General features: G+C 37.6%; 1 protein-coding gene across 1 annotated transcript in view; it reads left to right on the forward strand.

Moving 5' to 3' along the window:
* The window catches only part of LOC131688934 (roquin-1), a 42,642-nt gene that overhangs the window by 10,633 nt on the left and 9,438 nt on the right, over positions 1 to 22,571 (forward strand). Inside the window, exon 2 of the mRNA XM_058973569.1 lies at positions 12,907 to 13,069. Coding sequence (XP_058829552.1) covers positions 12,908 to 13,069 — 162 coding nt within the window. The 5' untranslated portion in view covers position 12,907. The remainder of the gene's footprint in view (positions 1 to 12,906; positions 13,070 to 22,571) is intronic.

Genomic DNA, 22,571 nt, shown 5'->3' on the forward strand with positions numbered 1-22,571 from the left:
TAGGAAGCAGTGTTACGATCGACAGGGACACCTTCGAGGTAGTGGAGAATTTTGTCTACCTAGGATCCTTATTAACGGCTGACAATAACGTGAGCCGTGAAATCCGAAGACGCATCATCAGTGGAAGTCGAGCCTACTATGGGCTCCAGAAGAAACAGCGGTCAAGAAAGATTCACCCCCGCACCAAATGCACCATGTACAAAACGCTTATAAGACCGGTGGTTCTCAACGGGCACGAGACTTGGACCATGCTCGAGGAGGACCTGCAAGCGCTAGGAGTTTTCGAGCGACGTGTGCTAAGGACGATCTTCAGCGGTGTGCAGAACGGTGTGTGGCGGCAAAGGATGAACCACGAGCTCGCTGCATTCTATGGCGAACCCAGTATCCAAAAGGTAGCCAAAACTGGAAGGATACGGTGGGCAGGACATGTGGCAAGAATGCCGGACAACAATCCTGCAAAGATGGCGTTCGCTAATGATCCGGTTGGTACAAGAAGGCGAGGAGCGCAGAGAGCACGATGTGCGGACCAGGTGGAACGTGATTTGGCGAGTTTTGGGCGTAACCGACGTTGGAGAGCTGAAGCTACAAATCGAGTATTGTGGAGGCAACTTGTTGATTCAGTGTTATCATGAAATTGATGTTGAACTAAATAAATGAATGAGATCAACTAAATTCCCAAATCTCAAAAAAAATCTATTAGTATATGAGTATTCCTCGTACCTTAATAATTAGTTGAATAAATATTAATTTTTTCCTGCATTCGGGAACGTTTTTCCTAAAAAAACGCTGTTTTGCGCTCTAAAAATTGTATTATAATTTCTCATCCACAAAACAAAAATTTATGCATAAAAAGGAATTGTTAAGGTACGAGAAAAAATAATTACGATTAATTGAAAAAAAAACTGAAGAAAATCGGCTGATTGTGGTTCGAGATAATCGAGTTTAAGATTTCAAGTTACCACTGTTCTTGGGAGACGAAACGCGCTTCGAAGCGCTGTAACTTTCGATCTATTTCTCGAATCCATAGAAAAATTTCGGAGAATATTCTCAAGGAGTTGTACTTTCAGATAAAAGTAATAAAAAAATCGATTTTTCGAAAAATAAAAAGGTATGTAACCACTTAATGCAATAAAAAACGAAAAGATTCATATCCAAGTTTGTAAAAAAAATTATCTGTTTAAATGTTTTTCATTAAATAAACAATACGATTAACTCATAATATACTTCATCCGAAAGCTGAAAAAAGGTGTACATTTCATATCCTGGACAATTTGTTATATCTTCTTAAGTTGTTGCAGTGCTAATGATTACAAAATGCAGTTTTATGCAAACGGAAATTTCAAGACAAAATATCTCGAGAATTTCGCCTAATATATTGAAATAAAAAAATGCGTGTCAAATATTGACTAGACCGTTAAGCAATTTCATATGGAAAAGAACATTTGGGCTGATAAATTTCGCGTGGAATGCATCATAGACATGTTGTGATGATTATAGTATGGAAGAGCACTTATTTATCAAAGCATTCAAAAATCCTCGCCCGTTCCTGTTTTTCTACATGCCCTGATTTGGTGTGTGGGTCAGATGGAATCCCTACCATATCATAGGATGTAATATGTATACCTTCAATGGGGATACGAATGGTCGTAAAGGAACACTTTCATCTCGATCCGAACAAAACAAATGCTGGACTCTTATGTTTCGTTCTTAGCCGTTGAAACCGCGTGGCAATCTGCTGATGGTGCCTGTTTGTTTGAGTGTTGAATGAAAGACCGGAGAAATGACATAGTTCTTCAGAAAAGTCTTCGTTGAGGAATTGCGCAATAAATGCTGTCAGGGTATATTATTTCAAAGGGAGTGGGCTATTGCAAAGTTAGATACGTTGTCAGCTACACTTTTCAACCAGCAGTTTTATAACTCATTCGCCTTCATAGCCATGGGCAAAACGAAGAGCAGAGAAATAATATGCCAAGCTACAGTAGACGCGTGTCCCATCAACAAGTCGCTCAATGTTGTGTTGTCGTTCCTCCGGTAAAAGTGGTACATAGAAAAAAGAGACAAAAAGTCACTTCACTAGCAGACAAACTGTAAGGTGAAAGTTTCTTTCTACGGTTGGGAGATTTTATACATAAATAGGCACAACTCGTTAGTCTAGCTGGTTTTCGCTACCTGAGACCTTCTCTAGGCCGAATGGAAATTTATTTAATCGAAAACGAAAAAACAACAACTTTGGTTTTATTTTTCGTAATAGCTTGTACCATTCGCTACTGTAGACCAGTCTTTTGAGAGTTTCAAATGCATTGTAGTTCTCCTGTTTTGATTACAGGGCACTGTGCGGTACCGATCATTACGTGAGCCGTCGTGTTGGTCTTGCTTATATCGGCTGTGCGTACTTTTATTGTTGCCAGCTGAACTCAGCGCCGTATATAGACGTGCATACGATAAATTATTGTATCGCAGCACTGTTCACAATGGCAAGTCAGTCCCATGTGACTCATCCGATTTTGCTAGTACTTAAGAGAAGTGGCAACATGCTTCTTGCTCTTTTTAATCTTCTTTACTAGACCCTGCCATAAAACTAAAGTGACAACAAGTGACCGTCGTTGCCAGATTCCTTTTGCATACTTTTTTTGCATTTTTTTCAAATTGGATGCAAATTTATTATACATTATCAGAGTGAAGAAAAGTATCCAGAATAGATCCAGATCAATATTGAGGTTAGGACTGGATCGGATTAGTTCGCGATTGTCTTTTCTCTTAGGCTAGTACTGAATCGCCTTGCTCGCTTAGGAGATCCGTCATTGGTACATGACTTGTATGTTCATGATTGACTGCTAAGTCTGATGAAACAGTTTCGTAGCGGAATCTAAGCAGGGTTTGCTTTTTGCAAGACACTATCTAAAATTGTAGATAAAAAATATACAAAACTCATTTGACTGTCGCCAGTGTTCCCAAATATGAGCGGCTCTTTACTGCGCAATAACTTATTATAACGATTATAACACCGTAAATATATCGAACACTAGCGCATACCGTGCCGCCAAACTGAAACATAAACTAGTAAATTTATCGTAAGGCAATTTCAGGTATAAGAAACAATTATTTCAAGTTAATGGATTAATTACTGATATCAACAATTTTATTTTCATCTGCCAAAAAAATCGGCTCGTGACAATGCAATTAACAGTTGTTATCTTTCACATGATAACTTCCTGCGAGCGCTATTCTGAGTGCTGTTCTGCAAACAGCTGATGGTCCTTTCATGTGTGTTTGTGTTATGTTTAACGGAGTGTATGTAAGAAGAGTGATGGTCTGTCCAATTAAGATTTCTGGCAGCTCATTTACAACCACAGATGCAAACTAAAGTCGAAGGATATTAGTTTGTTTTCATCACGAAATACTCAACCTCAACCGATTTTTGCAACGCTACGTTTTTAATGGTTTCGTAGGATTGTTTGAGGATTTGTTTTACTGGATCTTACATCGGCGAGCCACAGTCCGATTTTTACGTCAAAAGATCAGAAAAGATCGCTATACGTGCTTCACCCGCTTGATGGTTTGTTTGGAGAAGGGCGCGTCAAACTCAAATTTTAGCATTACAGTAACGACCAGTTTTTATCAGTCCCATGGTGTCTTTTGGGCTGACAAAATCGGGATATATTTTTTTTCTTTTTAATATACCGAAGCTCTTAAAATATTCTTCTTTGGTCGTTAAACAGAGCCTTATAACTTTTTCTTATTATTTAGCATAAATTTCCCTCGAGGGGTTCTTCCAGTGCTAAATTAAAAACCTGTTTTAATCCACCTATAGGTGCAATTGTGCCTTTCTCATTTCTCCAAACTATGATTTAATAACTGGTTCGTACAATATAATATTATGGAAATGTCTTTCATTCTTATTACACTTGGTAAGTATATATAAGAGCACCTTTTTGCATTCATCGAGGTATCGGTTTGAATCGGAGTTTTCTATGTGATCGCACTCCACAACCCGTAACTCCGGAGCTGGAAGTCGGATGGAGATGGAATTTAATATTAGTTTCCGGGGACGCAACACCTTTCATTTGAGACTAAATTGATCAAATCGTTCTAGCCATTTTCGAAAAACCAATATAACCATTATTCTGAATTTGGATGCTTCCGGATCCGTCGATGGTGGCCAGTGTGGCCAAAGAGACTTTGAATGACTGTTGGTGACCTAGATCTATTAATTCAACAGTTGTGTTTATATTTTGGAAAAAAAATCACCTCACCAATTCATCGCAGAATTCGTTAGAATCGGGATTTGCTGCGTGATCGTACGTATCACCCTGTAATTCAGGAACCAGAACTCGAATCCACACAAAATTCAACAGCAGCTGATGGACCTTTCATTTAAAGTCAAGTTTGTCAAAATCGGTTCGGAAAATTCCGAGAAACCGATGTGGACAAATCAACAAATTTTGTTTTGTAACCATACTCTTCAACTCGTAATCCGGAACAAGATGTCGGTTGAAAATGAAATTCAATAGCAACCTATGGGAATATTATACCTTTCATTTGAATCTTAGTTTGTAAAAATCGGTTCAACCATCTCCAAGAAACCGATGTGGACATTTTGTTTACAAATCCGCACATACACACATACATACATACATACATACATATGTACATACATACATACATACATACATACATACATACATACATACATACATACATACATACATACATACATACATACATACACATATACATACATACATACATACATACATACATACATACATACACATATACATACACATATACATACACATATACATACACACATACATACACACAGATATTTTGCGATCTCGGCGAACTGAGTCGAATGTTATATGAGATTCGGCCTTCCGGGCCTCGGTTAGGAAATCGGTTTTTGAAGCAATTGCATAACCTTTCTATATGAGAAAGGCAAAAGAATAATATTTAATTAGCTTAATAAGCATGAGTTCAATGTTATCTTCATGTGATTATAATTTGGAAAGGTTGGTGGAATGGCTTTGAACGTGTAGGGAATGGGGGGTTAGTAGAGTGGGAGTGGAGGATGCGTCAGAAATCCTTCATCTTATTTCGGTATACGGGATGGATGAAGGAAATGCGGGCGTGAGGGTGGTCCAAGGGGAGGGGAGTGATGAAGGAGGGAGGTGTAAGGGCAAGACGGGGGGGGGCGGTGACGCAATACTCAACTGCATATTTTGCCTTCCATTTGAGACTTGGTTTGAGAAAATCGGTTCAGTCATCACCGAAAAACCGATGTGACTTTAATTGTGGAATATGCCCGGAAATCCGGACTTCCGGAATCGTCGATAGTGAACAATATATTCAAAGAATGTTTGATTGGCAATCAGTGATCTAGATCTGCGATTAGAAGTTATTTGGTGACCATTTCAATAGTTTTTAGCCTCTGAGGTATTACGATTGTACCGATTTATATGCGAAATTCCACTGTATCCTTACTAACACCCCTGTAACTCCGGAAGCAAGAGTCAGAACCGAATGAAATTCAGCAGCAGTCAATGGCATTACTGTATCTTTCATTTGAAATTAAGTTTGTAAAAATCGGTAGAGAATTCGTTGGGGAATGGGTGTGATATTAGCTTAGGAACTTGGCGGGTTCCCCGGGGGCGTCATGAACCGTCATAGGTGGCCAATGTGGTCAAAGCTACTTTGATTGATCATTAGTGATCCAGACCCGCAAACTAGAGTAATGTTATATCAATTTTAATATGTTTTACATCATTTGAACATCATGGTGGTACCAGTTTATATGGGAATTTGCTGTGTGACCGCACTCTTCAACCCGTAACTCCGGAACCGGAAGTCGGATCAACTAAAAATTCAATAGCAGCTTATGGGAGCGTTATACCTTTCAGAACTAAGTTTGCGAAAATCGGTTCAGCCATCTCTGAGAAAATTGTGTGAGTTTAAATGACACACACACATACACACATACATACACACACAGACATTTGCCGATCTCGACGAACTGAATCGAATGGTGTATATGACACTCGGCCCTCCGGGCCTCGGTTAAAAAGTCGATTTTTACAGTGATTGCATAGCCTTTCTTTATATAAGAAAGGCAAAACCTGTTTTAATCCACCTAGTGATGCAATAGTGCCTTTCTCATTTATTTAAACTATGAAAATGTCTATTACATTCTTACTACATAAGATAAGCATATATAGTTGCACGACTGTCACGAACCTGATAAGAAACATGTTGACGCTGACACACATGAAACAATCAAAAATATAATATTCAAATAGCTTAATCAGCGTGAGTTCAATGTTGTCATATTTTGGAATGGTGAGGAAGAAACGAGGTATAATTAGTGGGAGCGCGAGGATGCATCGGAAACCACTTTTTTCGTTTACGGGGTGGATGAAGGAAATGTGAGGTTGGTTTGAGAGGGGGTGCGAGAGTGGGGGCTGGGTTGAGAGGACGGAGAGAAGGGGTTAAATGGGGGTCCAGCACCGAACTGTATATTATACCTCCCATTTGAGACTAGGTTAGAAAAAATTGGTTCAGTCATTACCGATGTGATTTCAGTTCTGGAATATGCCCGGCACCCGAACCTTCCGGAATTATCGATTGTGAACAATATATTCCAAGGATCTTTGATTTGTCATCAGTGATTTAGGCCTGCGAATAGAAGTAATTTGATGTTCATTCCAATAATTTTTTAAACTATGAGGTACTACGATTGCACCGGTTTATATGAATAAAATCCTATGTGACCGCAATAACCAACCTGTAATTCCGGAACCAAAAGTCAGAACTGAATAAAATTCAACAGCCGTCAAAGGGAGTAATATATCTTTCATTTGAAAACAAAAAAAAATCGGTCAAGTGTATGCTGGAAAATAGGTGTGACATTAGCTCGTGAACTTGGCGAGATTCCCGGAGGAATCAAGATCCATCAAAAGTGGCGAATGTGGTCAAGGTTACTTTGATTGGTCATTGGTGATCTAGAACCGCAGATCTTAGTATTGTTAAACGTGTTTGAATATGTATTACATCATTCAGACATCATAGGGTTATCAGTTTATATGAATATACAGAAATATACAGATCGGAAAACTAGAAGTGGCAGGGTCATTAGAAACAGGCTTACGAACTCATCTTTTATCTTCTACTGGGAGTCGAGCTTAGGCAGTGCTACCACGAATCGCTCGCGTCGCGTCGATTAGGAAAAATGTCGAGCTGTACCTAAATAAGTTTTGGCCAAATATTTTTCAAAAACGGCGCATTATCTCAAAACATTTGAGACCTATATAGTTTATCCTTTAAATCATGCCTTTTTAAAAATTAGTTATATCATACCTTGTTAAAAATTAGTTATAGCGCCTCTAGCTGCCGAGTTACGACATATATCCATGCAACCCTTGATACTAAGCATGAACTCTGCGGAAGGCACTATACTTTTATAACGTAACTACGACAAGTTATTAATTTATTCCATGTTTTGGCCTTTCTTTTATAAAGAAAGGCTATGCAATCACTCCAATAATCGACTTTCCACTCGAGAGCCGATTGTCATGTACCATTCGACTCAGTTCGTCGAGATCGCAAAATGTCTGTGTGTATGTATGTGTGTGTCAAATAAGGTCTCTCAGAGATGGCTGAGCCAATTTACACAAACTTAGTTTCAAATTAACGGTATAACGCTCCCATAAAGTGCTATTGAATTTTTAGTTGGTCCGACGTCCGGTTTCGAAGTTAAGAGTTGAATAGTGCGGTCACATAGCTAATTCCCATATAGACTGATAACACCATTATGAACAAATGATGTATCACATATTCAAATGGGTCGGTCAACATTACTTGGATTTGTGGGCCTTAATCACTAATGACCAACCAAAGTGATTTTTACAAACTTGATTTCAAATGAAAGATTGAATACTGCACAATTGCACCACTAGGTGGATTAAAATGACGCAGCAGTGGTATTTCATTTGCATCCTCGTGTGGAGTTTACGGGCGTGCGTTTTGGCAACACTGCTGACGTTCGTTCAGATTTTAGAAATTCACCTTACACGTTTTCAATCCGTATCGTTGCTTGGCCATTTGGAAACGTCGTTTTTTGCCAAGTTCTGCGTCGAAATATTCGGTTTACATTTGAAATGAGGAATCAGCACTCTCCTTATTTGTTTGCACGTTTTCAGGTTTTCGTCCAGCTCCTGGCTTGTGGTTCACTATCATCCTTTCCTGGAACCTTTGAAGAACCTATAAAACAATAGAAGTCTGTATATTTATCAGTTTTTTCAAGGCGCGATGTGACAGCCTTGAATTTTGCATGTGGGTGCTCAAAATCCTTTCCCGAACGGTTTGCTAATTTTTTTTCTATCTCGACTGAAATCCCGTTCACTACTGCAGGATCTAACACAAAACACTCTGAAGATAAACTGGGGAACTATCATGTAAACGGTCAAAGACATATTGAATCTTTGCGCAGGATTGGAAAAAAAATCCATGGAAAAGACTCAAACTTTTTTTATTTTATTATTATAGATACCCTTTTTTAATCGATTTTCGTGATATTGATATCAAATTAAAGGTAATTTTCGACTCTTCAATGTGAACCTAAAAACATTGCAATCTGAGACGCCAATTGAAAAAAAGCATGTCGACTTTGCGCGGTTACATCTCTCAAATAAGCATATATTAACGCATTTTTTTACATATTTATAATCAAGTCTTCAAAGAAAGAAAAGTTTAAGCCATTCGTATGGAAACTTTCTATTCGAACGACGCGCAAAGATTCAGTAAAATTTTGAACGTTTTAATGATAATGTCCCCTTAAGTGCGAATAGAATAAATATGTAATTGACAAATTATGTAATTACAATTGTGCATAGAGATTTTAAATAAAAATAATTTTTCATCAATAAATTATTGTCCTTTGTTCATAGCTCCGGTACTACTTAGTCTAGAAACAATTTGCGCAATCATTCGAAGGTATCTAGAAAACATACTAATTTTTAGTAGCGTTGTTGTCAAATATGCGATATACCCAGTTTAAAACTAAATATTATATTTTTTTGTCACAGCACACGTACATATTTTCATTTTGAAAATGTTAATGCCATTGTTTTACTCAGTTATGTACTACTATGAGTATGATGTCCCATGTATGTAGGGAATCTCAAAAAAGTGTAACGTAAAAACTCCCAAAACTCAAAAACATGTTTTTGTTAGGAGCTCGAAAGATTGTTTTCATCTAGACTGGTTGCAAAATACTAGAAATAAGATCATATTTCTGCATTAAATAAAGGGTCCGATCCTTTTGCTTTCAAATCACAAATTTCACGATTTCGAACGGAATTAAGTGCTCGATGCATATTAAAATACAGTCTTTTTATGTAATCCCTGCCTGTCCGCGATCTACAACCATATATTTGGTGCACATGAGCTGCGTTGCATTGGGTATGACGACCAATAGAAAAATAATGCAATCTATAGTGCTGCCCGTTCTCGCTTATCATTATCGCATGCCGCGTGAAGGCCTTTTTAAGAGCCAACCAATCAAGCGGAGGTGGATTTAAATTCACTTTCGGTACAGCTATGTGTTGGATAGATTACGTTGGCTAAGTGTTGTGCGCCAACGAACGATGCAATGGTGTTGTTTTTCCTTATCCGTGCCTTACCTGCCTGCCAATAGACCATCCAAGGGTACCCATAGCGGTTAGTGAAGGGGCACCTTTCAGGAATTGACTAACTTTTTCCGAACACATCTTGCCCGACTCAATAAACTGCATGTGTTTTTGAAATGTCGTCAGCTAGTTGAAATTGTACCGTTTCATGGTCTAATAAGCACATCGATCAGCGCCGACTGCACTCTCGTCCTAATCCACTACAACAGATCACGAATTTTGGAGGTTACTTCGCCGTTTTGTGAGTTTCCTCGCACTTTGATAAAATTGATGAGAAAAAAACCATAATCCGTCTGGCAAAAACGAAATGTTTCATTTCGAACCTAATTGGTAGCGTAAAAAAGGCCTTGCAAAGTATTGCGTGAGACGCGAACGAAAGAAACAATTTGTTACGATACCAAAGTTGTATAAACGTTAAATAGGACACCAAAACGAGCCCCGACTGTTCGGCGAACTGCTCACGGATGTGGGCCATAAGAAAGTGAAATGCTTGTGCCATGTCTGTTTGGGTTCCACTCTAATAAATTCGTGTCAGAATAGTTGAACTATATTTCGTTAGTCAATTCTAACGGTAGCAGTTTTGAACGACTGTTTATAGTTAGATAAAAATACTATTCGATATAGTCAAAATGTATACATCAATTATTTTGCGGCTAAAACATAAAGTTTTGCATTTTGGTTATTCCAGAAGTTTTTGGAGTCGTTTTCAGCAGTAGACAATCATGATCTAAAAAGAAGTGCGAAGAAATTTAATATAACTTTTAATTGGAAGCGGACAGACAGTTAGCCTTCAGCAAAGTTGTAGAAAATGTTATTTGTAGCAATTCGGCTGAAGATATACCGTTTTAATTTTTAAAATTAGGCGAAATATGTAGGTGAAATAGGATTATCTAGATAATAGGGGTAAGTGGGGTAAAGTGGGTGTCTTTTTTTAGGGCACCGTTAAGGGGGTCCTCTAATATAATATAAAGTACCTAATGTTTGATAATTTTTTTTTGAAGAAGTAAAATGACAGGCATGTGCGCTATTCTGCAAAAGGCTTATTAAGGCTTCATTTATAAAATAAATTTTTTCGAGTGTAAGGTGTCAAAAATAGTGTCCAAAATGGCGTCCAAAATTCTACTAGATTCTTAAAAAAAATTCAAAAATATGTTTATGCTTGTTTCGATCCCTTAAGGTAATTTTAAAAGTTTGGAATGAAAAGTCATTTCCTTATAGAAAATATTCCGTAATTAATAAATTTGAGTTAAATGATGTAATTTTTTATCAAACTTTGTATGGACATGCCTTTTCGACTAATAATTACTTTAGAAGGACTTATGTCACATTTTATTTCTTATGAAGTAGTGAAACGATTTTACAATAATTGGAACATTGGAATAGTTATTACTAAAATTTGCAGCACAATGAACGTAAGAACCAATGTTGGGGAGACCATGTGGCAATAAGCTGAAGAAAAATGCAAAATTTCTGATATTTACTATGCTGTGGTATACTGTTAATATTAATCACGTCACACAAAAATCACACCTAAAACATCAGTATATATCTTTTAGTATTAATAATCAAAGTTAGCAGTAATATGGCTGATTTCCTAAAGTGTGAACATGCAATGTAAACAGTACAGATAATCCTTAAAAGGAAATACTTTTAAAAAATCGAAATTTACGAAACGCCACCCTTTATATTTTTATACCTTAAAATCTCGACAATATGAAAAAAGGATTACAGTATGTTTTATGTCTTTATTTTTTGTCCTGATTTTCCAATACATATTCACTTGGTCAAATCTCCCCGCAGTGGAGAGACTTGACAAAAAAACGTTCACAGAATAACTTTTATAACTATTGCAAAAATAAATTAAAAATTCTGCAAAAAATCATGAACACGCACAATACCTTTGCACATCATATCCGAATGAGTTTTGAAGGATTGAAATTTTTTTATAGAGTGCCGCAGGTTTAGCTGAAAACCTGGTCGTCTCTCCATGTTCTCCTATACAACAAATCTTCATTGCAATTTTTGTACAGCATTGCATACAATGCTATACTGATACGCCACCTGCAAATATATTTTTGTGAAATCAGAATTTAATTTACATTTCTGTATGCACCAAAACCTTCTGCAAATTACTATCCCTACATTCCTAAATATCAATCCTCCTCACCCGGTGCTTGAACGCACAGGGCGAAAGTCTCTATGATTTACATCATCGCTTGACTGGATTGTCGTATGGCATGTCTGTATCATACCCAGACAAGTTGAACTACCATAAGATCAGCAGCCCGGATATGCCAACATGTTTTGTGGGGAGGTAGGAGGAAAAACAACAAGTCGAGCGCTCTGTGCTTTTCCTTTCATTTGTCGAACGTGGCACACTCGGCGCTCGGAAGAGAGTAAAAACTTAAGCAAGAAAAATATCCACGCTCAAATAAATCAGACCTCAACAGGCTGGTGCTAGTCGCACTTTCGTTATAGTGAAGTGGAGTTTGAGAAGCTTTTGCGGCACTGCGCGTTATATGGTTGTGTATAATATTGCCAATTTCTATGTATGAATGTTTCTAGTTTCACGATTCACTGCGACGACGATGACGTCTAATGCCAATGATGAATATGTGAGAAAGGGTGATGCTTGAGACGACTTGTTAACCACACATCGTCGAATTGCTTCTCTTGGGTTACTTTGCAATGTTATAGTCATCGGTTCAGCAACGAGTCACGTTGAGGTTGCCTTTTTAGACAAGAGCGAACGGTTTTCTACCAGCCAGTGCATATGTGAGGCCACGGAGTCTTCACTCTCAGTCAGTTCAAGAAATCACCACCATCATGGGAATTCCCTTACCGCAAGCTTCCACCTCTACCACTATTGAGGACTAGCCCCATTCGAATAGTTGTCAACGTGGCAACAGACGTAAATCGCAGACCGGTTGATTCATACTGCTCGAAATGTCGCTCCTACCTGTTGCCTTTCGCGAAGAAGCAGCGCATTCGTTCGGCCTTGAACGGCCTCGACGCTTTCAGTACTAATGTACATACATTAACCAACGAACCATCACAACCACCACCAGGCCACCATCGAGCAGAGGTGGATGCCTTGGAAACCAATGAACTTGTTTATTATTAGAACCTAAGCCCAGCCATGTCAGAATTTCTAATGCTCTTTATCATTGGCGCCTTCTACTGGACGCTCGGTCGATGCTGATGCCGCTTTTTGCCGTTCTAGAATGCCGATTCAGGCGCCCCAATGGACAGAGTTTCTCAGCTGTCCGGTTTGCTGCAACGAATTTGCGGCGAATCTACGTCCTCCAATCAGTCTAGGATGTGGCCATACCATATGCCGTACTTGCTTGGCGACCTTGCATAGGAAGCAGTGTCCCTTCGATCAGGTGAGTGTTCCAATATACTAGATATCAATTGCAATATGCTTAGATGGGATTTGTAAACAAAATTATGAGTAGGGTAATAAGTCTATTTTCGCACTATTTCTATTATGACCCTACTCATTTGAAGCCGTGAGTTAGAGCAGTGTCTGTCATCATTCTTCAACTCATTGGCTCAAATGGTAAGACAATATTTGGGGCACTCGATTCAAAGTTTTGTTGCACTCAAACACGAGCATTTCGCCGTTTTCATGTCATTTGTTGTATTATATTGGTTCTTAGGACAGCTCTTGATGTCAATTTATGTGCAATCCAGTAGGCCTAGTAATTCATGAAATAGTGAGCCAACTTCTCTAATACGGCCAATATAAGCACTTTACCCTACATCATATTATTACAAACAAACTTTGAGTGACATTTGGTCGATGTTAAGTCCGGTCTGACTAAGTTGCAAAACATAAAAAAATAAGATAATGATAGCACTGGATAAATAATTTTTTCTGCCACATTCTACTTTTGCCAGATTTGAAATATGTAACAATAAGCAAGAGTTATGGCGAAAATTAATTTCCTATTATAATGTAAAGGATGCTGCTGTTCAAAGTTTAAACTCGTTTTTCTCGAAATTAATAAATTGTCACTTAGTCCGGTCTGACTTAGCACCGACCATTTGTTCGTATTAACATAATTAATGATCTGTATGAGAAATCCATGTATTTTTTCCTGTTTTATAAAATTTACAATTTTTAACAATTCTTGAATTTAAAAAAAATGATATAGCCTGAGAACACGGCGCAAGGATTCAAAGGTATTGTTTCAAAGTTATTTTTAAAAATTTGTTTTTTTTTGAAAATAAATAGACCTCTGGATTTTTTCTTCATATTTTTACCTTTTTAGTTTTTATTGTTTCTGGCACCATGTACTCAAACTCTACCTAGATACAATATTTTTCAAGCATTTTAAAAAAAAGTATTAAAAAAATTTAAAAAATGCGTCGATTTTCCATACAAAACTGCAATCGATTTGTAGAACATGTTAACCTATTCCCCGCGCAAGACAAACAAAGAAAGCATGTTATTTACTCAGGATTTTTATTATTACGACATTATTGTTGAACGATTTATGAAACCGTAATCTATGACCTATTCATCAAATACACGAACCGGTGCGAATGTGTTCAAGTAAGCTATTATGATAAAATTCCACAAGCCATGGCTACTGCTGCCATATGGCATCACACGCGGAGAATGGGTAGGGGGAGGTTCTCATTCAAATGAGCAAAAAGTGAGCAAAATTTGGATTTTTTTAGTGGGTCAATGAAAAAATATTAAAGAAAACAGTTATATTTTCGTCTTTATTTGAAATTTTTTTCTAGACGAAAAAACAAAATGGCGCCCGTGGTGACGTTCTGTCTAAGGTTAGGTGCGCATGGAATTCCAAAACAGCGTCTTTTGCCTCAGGATCGCCTTTCGCGTAAACTAACTACTAGACCCTAAAGTAAACTAAATTTATTGGAGAAATGACCCAAGAACGGGTAAAAACGTCAGATTTGACGTAATGTCTGCGATCTAAACTTCGAGGTCGATTGTTAGCCCTTTTCCACTTTAAGGCTTTACTTAAAATCGTGAATACAATGAATTTGTAGGCCATTCAATAAACTCATAACGTTTAGAGAACACTTTCGGTGAATTCTTCGTGGTGGAATGTCAATATTGTGTAATAATTACATGGAATTATGGGTTTTGGACATCGCTAATTACAAATCGAACTTCAAAATGGCCGATCTAAGACAAAAAAATAATCGAGGTTTCAGCCAAAATCGATAAAAAAGGTTTTGTGATTTATAAACACGAATTTGAGTTAATATGTATCAAAATTAGAAAAAGGAAAATGGCAATTCCAACATGGCGGACTAAAATGTACCTTTAACATATAAAAAAAACTGTTTTAATCCTCCTAGCGGTGCAATTGTGCCTTTCTCATTTCTCTAAACTATGGCTCGGTGGCTGGTTATATTCAACATAATTGTGGAAATGTCTATTACATTCTTAGTACACTTTGTACTTATACACAATGGCTTGCCAGCCACGAACTTGATGAGCTACGTGTCGACGGTGAAACACTTGAAAGAAAAAAAAATATCATACTTCATTAGCCTAATCAGCATTAGGTCAATGTTATCTGCTTGCTAACTCATTGTCAAGCGGGGGTGGGTGTGTGAGGAGGGCGAAAGTCCCACGAACAAACGACTCCCAGCTTAATTTGGTATGCGTTGTGATATAGTGGTGGTTTAAAGATGATGGGGTAGAGAGTGTGGGGTATGAGGTCTGGAGGGGTTAGGTTCACGTTTTTCAGAGTGATTGCATAACCTTTCTATATGAGAAAGGCAAAAATGTGCCAAAATCCAAAAAAGTGAATTTTCGTCAAATTTTTTTTCGAGTCTGCATCAAATCTCGACGTTTCATGCACCTTAAAGACATTTAGCATCAAAAATAAAAGTTCTATTTTTAATTTTTCCTATAGTTTATATTGGAATTTTCTGTATGGCCGCACTCTTAAATCCGTTATTCCGGAACCAGAATTCCGATAAATCCAAAATTCAATAGCAGCCGATGGGAAGGTTGCACCTTTCATTTGAGACTAAGTTTGGGCAAATCGGTCCAGCCATCTCTGAGAAAAATGAGTGACATTATTTGCCACATACGCATATACATACACACACATACAGACTTTTTCCGATCTCGACGAACTGAGTCAAATGGGATATGACACTCGCCCTCCGGGCCGGGATTAGGTTGACGTTTTTCAGAGTGATTGCATAAAATTTTTATATGAGAAAGGCAAAAAGGATTTTTGGCACTTAATTCGATCTATCGAACTTTGAACAGCTATATCTTGTTTTAGAGATATTTAAGCATACTAACTATTCTAATACGCTACAACTAGACGCAATTCAGCTTCGGCAGCTGTGATGCCCTCTACAGATCAAGCCTGAATTATTCTGGGAACGTGCATAATACCATGAAAAGATTTCTTTCCGTCCCATTGCGGACAGGGCGCGAATTTGAACAATGCACAGTGGACCAGAATGCGAATTTAGCCGGAATTTTAAATTTTTTGCTAAAATTAAATTTTTTCTGTTTAAACAAATGCTAGGATGGTTCTAATTTTAGCAATATTTAAAATTGAATTTTTAATGAACGTGTTCATTGGAAAACAAACAGAGAAAGAATTACCGGAACGGTGAGAATGAAGAAACGGTGAAAATTCACCTTTTTATTGGAAACACCGAGAAAAGATATGTCCTCAAGCAGGAATCGAACTTGCGATCTCCCAGTCTCTAGCTGGGTGCGTTAACCACTCCGCCATCGAGGAACTGTGATGATGTCATCACAAATTCCCAATAGTATCGTGATTACCGCGGCAGCCTGCAATTCCTCCCAATTGACCTATCGACCCCCAATGTCTCCTATAAGCAAATCGTCACCTCTCTCTCATCGATCGGGCCAAATCTATCTCGTTATCTATTTTTAGGTCCAGTGGGCTGCGCTCAAGGCTTGATATATTTATTATCACTGTTTGCCCCCTACCTAACTCAGTAGCTGCCAGACTTTGGCAGTGGGTAGAAGCTATGGAGAGGGCATGTTGATGTCTGCCTCAAAGCCTATCGGCAGATGCTAACGACAAATCCAGTCGTTGATGGAATTTATACATTCCTTTGTTTTGATGTGTCTTTGTTTCTTCCTTAAGGAAGATTATGAACGTGTCCACTGAAAAACAGACAGAGGGAGAGGTGACGATCTGCTTATAGGAGACATTGGGGGTCGATAGGTCAATTGGGAGGAATTGGAGGCTGCCGCGGTAATCACGATACTATTGGGAATTTGTGATGACACAGTTCCTCGATGGCGGAGTGGATAACGCACTCAACTAGACTTTGGGAGATCGCAGGCTCGATTCCTGCTTGAGGACATATCTCTTCTCGGTGTTTCCAATAAAAGGTGAATTTTTACCGTTTCTTCGTTCTCACCGTTCCGGTCATTCTTTCTCTGTCTGTTTTACAGTGAACACGTTCATTAAAAATCCTTAAGAAAGGAGAAAAACAAAGACACATCAAAACCAAGGAATGTTTAAAATTGAACTTTTTAACGGTTCGAGATAGAGCTTGACTGTCTTGGATGAAGTTGTTGAGCAACACATTTTAGACTTTTTGCTGAAGACATGCAAGCTCTAGCTTTTATACTTTCCATAGCACGAGAAATCCCAATATAAGCTTTAGGGTGTTCCTTAAAAAATGGTTTTATTTCTATAACTTTTGTAGTTTTAATTTTACAGTAAAGTACCCTTTAGACAACTTGAAGATAATTTTAGGGCTCATAATTTGCTTTAAAACACCAACTACTAAACTTTTTTGGTTTCAAAGTTATGCGAACTTTTATATAAAAGGTATAAACTTTTCAAATAGCATTATCTTCGATAAGGGCACTTATCATTGACCTCTCTGGCGTCGGTAAGGTAAAGAAGAAGTAGATCCAACTTCTATACTCTTACTAAAAAAATATCCTCCTTCCGTGATACTTGTGGAGTGCGCACTGCGCAGTAGTATATACGGCCTCTAGCAAAAGAAAGTATCGGACTCCAGGGTTGTTAATCGATAATTAATCGTCATCGTCGATAACGTTAACCACCCGTCAACGTCATCGGAAACTCCGTTAACGATAATGTATCGACAGATTCATCGTCATCGTCGATAATTCATCGGTGGTTATCGCGATACATTTTGCGGGGTTCGACGATGTGTCAAAATGGAATTTTTTGTCAACTTTTCGGGAGTGTTTTATATTGAAGGGAAAGTTATTGGCAGTTGATAATCAATAGTTTTGGACATTTTCAATACACAGGGGGTTCGACGATGTGTCAAAATGGATTTTTTCAACTTTTAGAGAAAGTTTATTATATTGAAGAAGTTATTAATAAGTGAAAATCAATAGTTTTGGGCATGTACCGTCGGTGCGTCAAAATAGAATTTTTTTCAACTTTTCGCAAACTTTTTATATTGAAGGACAGGTTCTTGGCAGTTGAAAATCGATAGTATTGGACATTTTCAATTCACAGGAGAATCCACCAGTGCACAGTGTTTTCAAAATGGCAAAAAGGTGAAAGAAATTCTTTGAACCACGAAAAACATTTTTTAGCTATAGTGTCTTCAGCAAATTTTATTTATATTTTTTGCATTTAAAAAGTATTAGTTGGGTGATTAATCCCTCTAAAGTTGAGAAGCAAGTTTTTGTTTGGTCATTTATGAAAATAAAAAAAAAACTTTTTTTGGCAAAGTTGTTGAGAATATCTTTAGTATTAACTTCGCTGAAGAGACTATGTGTGTATCTGTCGATTTAATTATACGTTTGTGAAGATTTCTTTGATATACCTCCAAAATTGCTTATTTCAAAATACTTTTCCTGGTAATTATGTAGAATTTCAAAATGTTCCAAGATTTCGTTCAGCATAAGAAAATACAGAATTTTTGTAATGTTAGTTTATTTGTATCTCTTACAACTTAGAAGTTATCGAATGATTTAGTGTCCAAAAAGCAATGTTTTGGTATGGAAGCCACAAATTTCCGCAGGTATAGCTTCACCAAGACGAATCTGTAAAACAAACACTATCAAAACCGTTTGGTGGTTTCTAGTCTACGTTCAAGTCAAATTCGAGTAAATTCCTTCTTTAGCATATCTTTCTTATCTGAGAGATGCAAAATATACAAAAATAATACTACTGTACTGTAAGACCTCTTAAGGGAAATTTTTACTAAATAATCAGAACGGGTTATGAGGCTTTGTTGAGGGACTAAAGATTATTTTAACTACTGCGGTTTATTAAAAAGAAAGGAATAAATATATTAGTCTTGGTGTTTGCGTTTCGACATCGTCTCTTCAGAACCAGAAAAAATATGTGCGATTTTGTCAATGTCAATTCACCAAGGGGCTGATAAAAACGGGTCTTCACTGTATTCAAAAACGACTGAAACTCTATTATGATGCCGTTCATAAATTACACTACATATTTGAGGGTAAAAGAAGGAAGCATGAAGCATCTTGTTACATAGTGGAGAGAAGAAACGGAGGAGGGGATAAAAGCTTCCCAACTAGAAAAAAATATACATTGGAAATATGTATATTCTCCTTTTAAAAATTCAAAATCTTCTAGTTTAAATTAAAATTATAATAAAATCTGTTAATCACCACACCACTTAAATGTGTAGTATAATTTGTGAATGGCCTAATAATAGTGGTTTAGTAGTTTTTTCAATATATGTCTTTCCGTGATAAAAATTACTAATTACACAATAGCTCAAAATTTGTTTTCTTCATGGTCAAAACAATTTTGATCACCTTTTTGCCGCTCTGTGCACCTGGAACTCTTCTGTGCATCAACTTACTCGAAAAGTTAAAAAAAAATCCATTTTGACACATCGTCGGACCCTTCTGCGTATTGAAAATGTCCAAAATTATTGATTTTCAACTGCCAACAACTTTCCCTTCAGTATGATACACTTTCCCGAAAAGTTGAAAAAAAAATCTCCGCTGTGCATAGAAAAAGTCCAAAACTATTGATTTTCAACTCCCAACAACATGTCCTTCAATAAATATTTATTTCTAAACAACTGAAAGTTAACCGCATCAACTTCAACTCCAATAAACGGGAAAGTAACGCAAAATGTATCGCGATAACCGATGAACCGACGATGACGATGAATACGACGATACAATTATCGACGATGACGATGAAGGCGACGATACATTATCGTTAACGGAGTTTTCGATGACGATACATTATCGTTAACGAGTAACGCCGATAAATTATCGCGAAAAATGTATCGTATCAACAACCCTGGGACTAACCATTCCTTCCCTTTCCTTCCGCGATCTACGTTCGGGCCTGGCCGAAAAAAAAACACTAGGATTACCAGGAGTTGCACATTGAAACATGTTTCGCTACTCCCAAGCCTAACTATCTACTGATTCCCTTTGCAACTTCAGTTAGTTCCGATCGATAACGGAGTAGCAGTCAGGGGTGGTCGCACAAGCTCAAGTACAAGCCATGCCTCCGTAAGGGAGCAAGTTGAAAAACGCTATAACTTTGTCTCCACTACTCCGATCTCTATAAAAATTTGAGATAACATTCTTAAGAACCTGAACTTTACGAAAGAACAATTAAAAATTCGATTTTTGGCCGATCTCAACATATGTAACCCCTTAAGAGGGTCCTCTTATATAATTGTGCAAAAAGTACCTGATGCTTGATTTTTTTTTTTGAAGAAGTAAAATGACTTAGACATGTGCACTATTCTGCAAAACGTTTATCAAGGTTTCATCTATAAAATAAAAAAAAAATTGACACCTTACACTCGAAAACTTTGATTTTATAGATGAACCCTTAATAAACATTTTGCAGAATAGCGCACATATCTAAGTCATTCTACTACTTCAAAAAAATATCAAACATTAGGTACTTTTTGCCACAATTATATAAGAGGGCCCCCTTAATGCACTAACACTAATGTTCATTTTGGCGAAAGTGACTTCCGGAATTAACGCATTCCAAATAAATGCGTACTTTGTATAATGGGGATAACCCAGGATGCGCAAATTGAACAGTTACTTCGGATATTTCGTGCTGTTCAGGAATCAGAATATTTTGGCTCAAAAGGCACGTTCCTGGTATGCCGATAAAATACAATATTCTTACAGGATATGATTTTGAAAATCAAAACGCTAATGACAAAAAAAATCCAAAATGTAGTCGTTAGCAAGATATTTTAAATTTTGTATCATCAAAAAGAAGAAATTTGTAAAATGTCCTGTAACAGAGAATTTTGTAAATAAAACATCATCAAAATCTGAAATCATTTGAAATTGATGAAAACATTCAGGAAGTGTTTGTCAATGTAATGTTTCCTAGAGATGGACATTAGTTTTCGAACGAACTGGTTCTGAGAAGAGAACGAGTGAACGAATGTTCTCTTTAAAAGAACGGTAGTTCTCAATTCTCTTCAAAGCGAATGACCTGAATATCACCTTATCACCGTTCGTCAAATTCCTCGGACCGATTTGTAGGTGAACGAAGTGAACGAACGAAATTGGACTGACATGTCCTCCCATACCGTTCTCGATGTTCTCTCATAACGGAACTAGACGAAAAACGACACATGCAAAATAAAAATATTCCTCTCACTCTTTATTGCTGTCAGTTTATCATAACTTTTGCTCGAAAACTTTTTAGACTAAATTCCAGTGTACGCCATATGGAAACAAAACATCGAGTTGAAATTTCTCTTAATAGTATTTTATATTATTTATAATCTATCCAACCCACAACTCGAATTAGGTTTTTGGACGGCGATTTCTTTTAACCTGCGCTTGATTCGAAAAATTGGTAATCGTTTAGAACCTCCCAGCCCTTTTTTATTTCGTTTATTTGACATGGCTCACAGCGGTTGCTTAACGGAGCCGTGGATCTTTCATGTGTTTACAATATTTAAAAAATAAAAATAAAACCAAATATTATTGATTGTCCGTTGGATCTCGTGCACGCAACATTTTATTGCGAGCGGAGACCTTCTTTCGCGGCTCGCCTACTGCATCATGGGGACCATTTAATTCTCTCCTGTCCTCCATATCAAGGTCATCATCGTTAAAAGTGCCTTGGTGCTCTCGACCGGATGTTCTTTCCTGCTTCTTGCACTTACGGGTGACCAATGTAAATCCGTCGTCATTGTTATTATCTTCTTCACCGATGTTGCTTACTGTGGTTTTTGAAGTGCTGGGTGCTGCTTTGGCAGTTGTCAATATGAATTGAACAGCTGCCACAACTTTGGCAACCGTTTGTGGTTCAAGTGTTGGTATTGAAAACTCTTTTTTGGGTTGGTTTGCCGTGGATGTGTTGGCAATCGGTAGAGATGCATTCTCTTATGTATCTTCCGCGCAAGGTTGTCCGTGGTGCGTTGTTTGATTACAATACTTGCACGTAGGAGTTTGCCCCTCATGGGTGCATAACGTAGTTTGGTTAATAGTAGCTTCATGGGTTTTGAGTTTTATGGTCAAGTGGGAGGGGATAGGTCTTTTGATCCGCATCCTCACCACAAGAACACCGTTAGGTGTACCCGGGAAGAATATTCTCCACGTAGCACGTGTAACGGATTCTACTTCTCTGTAGTGTGACATGTATTTTGCGATTAGATCAGGAGGGATACGTGGTGATATGTCATGTAGCTTTACTTCTACATAGTCTTTATATATATACACGGGAATCTTAATTCCAACTTTATCACTTTCGGCCACGTGATTCAAGTTGTGCTGCAAAACGAAACGTTCGGCTAGGGCTAATGTGTTGATTGATATGAGTACTACATTGCGAAGATGATGATACTGTAGATACATAATCTCCTTGAGCCTCAGCTGTATCTTAACCTTCAGCAGGTATTTCTCTCACGAAAACTCAATCTTAT

Source organism: Topomyia yanbarensis, chromosome 3 (genome assembly GCF_030247195.1).
Source record: "Topomyia yanbarensis strain Yona2022 chromosome 3, ASM3024719v1, whole genome shotgun sequence".
NCBI classification, from domain to species: domain Eukaryota; kingdom Metazoa; phylum Arthropoda; class Insecta; order Diptera; family Culicidae; genus Topomyia; species Topomyia yanbarensis.